Source organism: Triticum dicoccoides, chromosome 3B (assembly GCF_002162155.2).
Source record: "Triticum dicoccoides isolate Atlit2015 ecotype Zavitan chromosome 3B, WEW_v2.0, whole genome shotgun sequence".
NCBI classification, from domain to species: Eukaryota; Viridiplantae; Streptophyta; class Magnoliopsida; order Poales; family Poaceae; genus Triticum; species Triticum dicoccoides.
In genome coordinates, this window is record NC_041385.1 from 160,718,437 (window position 1) to 160,723,811 (window position 5,375).

Below are 5,375 nucleotides of genomic sequence, written 5' to 3' on the forward strand. Positions count from 1 at the left end.
CTTCTCGGAAGGAGGGTTTCTCATAGGTCGAAGGGCCAAGGGCCCTGGCTCTGCCTTATTTTACTAGGCCATGAGGCCGGCCCAGCGATGGGCCCCCCGGATGATGGGCCACCGTTGATTTAATACACCGTCGGTAGCCCCCAGCTTGTTTAGAGTTTGGCCACGTATTCTCCCGAGCTGTTGAAGGACAAAATTCAGACGAGCTCCAGCCGTATGAAATGAGTTAATTGTTTTGGGTCCAGCTTGTCCGGCCTTCCTCGCTATTCTTGATAGTCAAATCGTTGAAAGCGATATCAAGGCCCTCGTAGCGGCGGCTGGAGGGAGGGCCGGCGGTGAGAGGAGTCAAAACCCTAACAAGAGGGGGAAAAGGTAGTAAATTTACAGGGACGACTTTGACTATTGTTGAAGGAAACTAAAAAAATTCTTTTAAATCTGGATTGCCCAAGTTTAGGTGGGTATTGAGCAAACGTGCTGATCTGCTCCCTCCATTGTTCACGACGTTTGCAGACCAAATGGAACGTTCTAAACCAAATGAAGCTTCGGTCTCATGAAATGAAACCAGAAGCGAGATCAATACATCACACAAGGAAAGCTACCAGTACAACGCCCGATCGCAGTTCATCATCAGAAGGCAATTCCACTCTATTATTCAGTTCCTAGATGTCTACGACATGCTGCAGATTCAGATCAATCCTTCAGAAGCAGAGGAGCCTACAGCCGCGGCCGCGCCGCCGCTGCCGCCTCGGCCCCGTAGTCCTTGACCTTGCCCCACACGGCGGGCCACACGGCCTTCCTGATCTCGGCCACGACCTCCCCGTCCCACCCCCTCGCCGCGAGCCCCTCGGCCGCCGCGACGGCCGCAGCCACCACGTCGTCGACGCCGCCATCCGCGGCCGCGTCCACCACGCCCCGCCGCACCGCCTCCGTGGCCGTCATCTTGTCCCCCCTGAGGAGCATGTCCCGCCTGGTCGCGGCGTCGGGGACCTTCTGCCGGAGCAGCTCCCCGAAGTAGTCGACGATCTTGATGCCGGCGTCGACCTCGCTCATGTACAGGAACCCGCGGGAGGCGCGCATGACGGTGGAGTCGTGCGCGAGGGCCAGCGCGCAGCCGGCGGCGGCGGCGTGGCCTGTGACCGCGGCCACGGTGGGCATGGGGAGCGCGAGCAGGTCGGCGACGAGGCCCCGGAAGCCCTCGCTCATGGTGGTGTGGAGGTGGGGTGGGACCGTGCGCGCCCAGGCCTGGTCGAAGCCGTTGGAGAAGTACTTGCCCTCGGCGGCCATGACTAGGGCGCCGGCGCCGGGGGAGGCGGCCACGGCGGCGCGGATGGCGGAGATGAGGGCTGGGCTGAGGCGGTGCTCGCCGGCGCCGGTGAGGGTGATGAGGTGGACGCGGCCGCGCCTCTCCACGGTGCACATGTTTGCCGTGTCCATTTGGTGGGATCCGCAGCAGGTGACCGAATTTCTCGCCAAGGGCGGCTGGACTTGCTGTGATTAACCTAATCGCCTCTTTACACGAGCTTCCCAGCAATTTCCTTCTCTCTTACCATTGGCTAGTTGGCTCATGAGTGTGATACCGGCATACTATATAAACTTTTGTCATTAAAAATAGCCAAACTGACAGCGAAACTAATGATATTGGTTTCGACCCTTGAACAAAGTTGAGCAAGTAGAAAACGGACAAGAATTTTTGGGACATGATACCAAATGCACCGTTATAAACAGTAATTCTGTAATTCTGAGAAAAATGCTAGCAAAACTCGGAAAAGTTGAAAAAATATATTTAGCAAACATGGTAGACCATTCTACTCCGTATGAAGTTTTACAAAGAAATGACACCCGGGACATTGTAGGCAAAAATGACAAAATTCACTACGGAATAAGGTCGGACTGTATTTTCTAACGCGAGTGGAATGTTATCCCAAAATTTGAGAAATGTTTGTTTGTGAAATGTATTTTCGGCAGAAATCTTCGTTTTATAACTTCAGAAGAGAGCAACAGTAATGGTTATATTATATTTGAAATCTGCTGCAATAGTAATAATGAAATCACAGTTTTATTCTTCAGAAAAGAGCAACTGTAATGTTTATATTATATTTGAAATCTGCTGCAATGGTAACAATAAACGTGAAATCATCCAGCTTGGTGCAAACGTGAAACGTCTAATGACCTGTTTCTTTTTTTTTTTTTTGCGGGGAACTTCAGAGAGCTTTATTAAACAAAGGCATTCGTGACTGTTTCCATCACTTCCAGTTGCGTATATAGACAAATATAAGGAAGCGGTGGCAACTTGAAAGATACAATGGTCATCGCGTAGGGCGCACCAAAATTCAGGTGGACGAGCCAAAAACTTAGAGCAGATTCGAGAGTGACCAAACAAAAGGCAGGTCATCACATAAGCCAAACATCTATTGTTCAAAGAGGATAAAACAGTAGTGAGCCTCTTAGACGAAAGTGCAGATCAAACAGAAATCATCCAGCTTGAGTACAGGCAAAACTGACAAAGGATTTGGTTTCTAGGTAACATACATATCCAGCAACCAGGTGAACTTAATTAACTCAAGGTCTAACGAGAGCTACATCCTTCTTAGCTCGCATGGGACTTGTTGAGGATGACACCCTCGTACTTGACCTGGAACCACTTCATGGCGTCCTCCTTGGTGACCCTCTGGTGGATACCGACGCGGGCCTTGCACCTGCGGCGGCGGGAGACGCGGTACCCAGCACGCTCGAGCACCACAAAGAAGTCCATACCGTAGATGCCGGTAGATGGATCATACCTGATAAGGAAACATGGTTAGTTTCTGGTCCTTCAAGAAAGTGACAATCTTCATTGCACAACAATTGTGTGCATTGATATACTGGTGCGCTACCAGCAAACAGACAGAACAATGTACTGGAACTACTTGGTAAATGAAGGTAGTAGCACCCCAAATACAAAGGTTAGGAAGAACCTAGACAGTGGCAACACAATACGTATCCAAACTAAAGTCAAGCAGTGATTTGCACTATTAAACTGAAAGAATAGTTGCCCACAAGGATTCCAATAGATTGTCAAATATTAACAGTGCCAAGATGAAGGAACCAAAGCCCTGCATGTATGTTATTAATTGAACGCTTGAGAGCCAAGTAAGGTATTGGCAGATGAAACAACTGAGTAAATACATCCAATCTAAGGATTATGATTCAACCCATTTCATCTAACAAAAAATATTCTAAGCATAAGGAAATAATGAGTGCAATAAACAACTCTTGGGGAATTTAATGATTAGAGCAGCTGACTAATGATAATGTAGCCCCTACTACTACAGTCAAATATCTGTGTCGGTTCTCTACTGTCAAACAGTTCCTATAGCTGATCTAAAGATTTTGATCTCAGCTACTTAATAATGATGAAACAGTATCATCTACTTGATTAATAAGTATTAACCACCGAACAAGCACCGAGTTGACAAAAAAAGAAGTGCTGCCACCATCTCAACTTACTTCATGCCGAGATCGATGTGCTCCTGGATACCGAAGCCAAAGCAGCCGGTGTCGCTGAAGTTCCTCCTGAGCAGCTCGTACTCCTTCACCTTCAGGCCACTCTCCAGCAGCTGCATCGCCTTCTCACCCCTGATAGTCACGTAGCACGCAATCTTCTCATTACGCCTGATACCGAACGACCTGACAGTGTACCTAGCTGCAATAGCACAATACAGTTCCTGTTAGGAACACCAACATTGACCACACTTGACATCTCCAAGGGGCCCAAGTCGGATTTAAGAAACTAACCCTTGGAGAACACTGGTGACTGTCCGCTCAGCTGCTCCAGCACCTATCAAATTAACAACGACAATGCGGTCAACATCAATGATTGGCAGTTTAAGCTGTATTTTTCAGAGACCAGGAATGCAGAGAAATCACTTTTAACTACTCGGTGCCGATGGAGCACTGATTAAAGGTCAATCTACAACTAGCAAAATGGAGCACCGAGACAACAGGTGGTTACATGGTAATAGCAGCAGCATCAGAAGCCGATGCATGTCCTACAAGCAACTACAAAGGACAGCCCAGATAGGATACGCCTGTGCCGAGATCAGATAGATGCAATTCCACAAACTAGAGCACTAGACTAACTGAACAACCAGGCTACTAAAACCCAATATATTGACATCTGCAAGGAACTGGTCTGAATCACACGCGCGCGAGCACATCAACGAGGCGAGCGGGAGGGTAAATAGACAGTCATGTGCATACCTTGGAGGCGCGGGTGAGGCGATCTCCGCTCTCACCGACGGAGATGTTGAGGACGAGCTTCTGCACCTTGATATCCCGCATGGGGTTCAGCTGCTTCTTCTCCGTCGACTGCGAGCACCAAAACACAAACAACGCGGCGTCGTCAGGACAACAATAACCCGAGCAGCCCAAAGGATTTGGAAGAATTGACAGGGCGGAGGGGAACTCACCATGGCGGCGGGATCTGGGGAGCGGCGGCGGGGGGGAGGAGGAGGGGGGAGGGGGGGAGGGGTTTAAAGCGCGGTGCGGGGCGGCGGCGGCAGCGGCTTTGTAGGGAGGGAGAGGAGGAAACCCTAGCGCGGAGGGTGCTTATATGCCTGCAATTACGTCCGTACCCCCGCGTGCGGTGTGGAATGGAGGGGTGGTTTAGTAATTTTGGTTAATCTGGCTTAGGAGCGCAAAAAGGAAAAAATTCCGTCGCCGGGACTTGAACCCGGGTCTCTCGGGTGAGAGCCGAGTATCCTAACCACCTAGACTACGACGGAAGCTGGTGAATTGGGCGAGATTTTGCGGAAAACTTACTTATGTTGAACTGGTGAACAAATATGCACATACAAAAAAGATTAAACCTGCAAGATTTCACTTTATCTCCTAATTTTGGGCTCGTTGCCGCTTAATGTGGGATCGGCATCTGTAAATATGGAGAGATCGCTAGGTAGCCGTCACGTCCGGTTTCCTAGGGTTTTTTTTTTCTTATTTCTTCTGTATTCTTTTTTTTTACGTCTTTCTTCTGTATTCTTTTTTTAGGGTTCTTCTGTATTCTTAGTGATGGGCGTTCGTTGGTTCTTTTGGGGAGTCGGATTTTGGTGATGCCAACTGCTTTGACTAGGGATATGGTTGGATGATTTCTAGTTGTTTATGTTGTCTCTCTCAAAGGACTAATACCCTCTCGCATCCTTCTCTCTGTTCCTTCATCAATTCCGAGCTCTCGCTCTTCCCGCCTTGCCTCTTTCTATGCACAAGCAATTGTCGCCTCTTCATAGACGTCAAGCGCTGCTCTGCACGTGGACTTCGAGCGTTGTTTTGCTCGTGGCCTTTGAGGGTTCCCTTTCCCCGTGGCCACCGAGCTCCACCACTCCTCGCAGCGACCTCTCTACATG

General features: G+C 49.4%; 2 protein-coding genes and 1 non-coding gene across 3 annotated transcripts; all 3 read right to left on the reverse strand.

Annotated features, from left to right (window-relative positions):
- Nucleotides 1-500: 500 nt before the first annotated feature.
- Nucleotides 501-1,484, reverse strand: LOC119281047 (enoyl-CoA delta isomerase 2, peroxisomal-like). The gene has a single exon (XM_037561689.1). The coding sequence runs from the start codon at nt 1,429-1,431 to the stop codon at nt 712-714; it is 720 nt and encodes a 239-aa protein (XP_037417586.1). The 5' UTR covers nt 1,432-1,484; the 3' UTR covers nt 501-711.
- An 882-nt stretch (nt 1,485-2,366) lies between these two features.
- Nucleotides 2,367-4,541, reverse strand: LOC119275333 (60S ribosomal protein L11-like). Its single transcript, XM_037556156.1, has 5 exons — nt 4,446-4,541; nt 4,237-4,344; nt 3,772-3,814; nt 3,484-3,679; nt 2,367-2,777 (listed from the first exon to the last, which is right to left on the reverse strand). The coding sequence occupies exons 1-5, from the start codon at nt 4,446-4,448 to the stop codon at nt 2,585-2,587; spliced, it is 543 nt and encodes a 180-aa protein (XP_037412053.1). The 5' UTR covers nt 4,449-4,541; the 3' UTR covers nt 2,367-2,584.
- Nucleotides 4,542-4,687: 146 nt separating this feature from the next.
- TRNAE-CUC lies at nt 4,688-4,760 on the reverse strand. Its single transcript has one exon. It is a non-coding gene; the product is annotated as a tRNA-Glu (tRNA).
- Between the last annotated feature and the right edge of the window lie 615 nt (nt 4,761-5,375).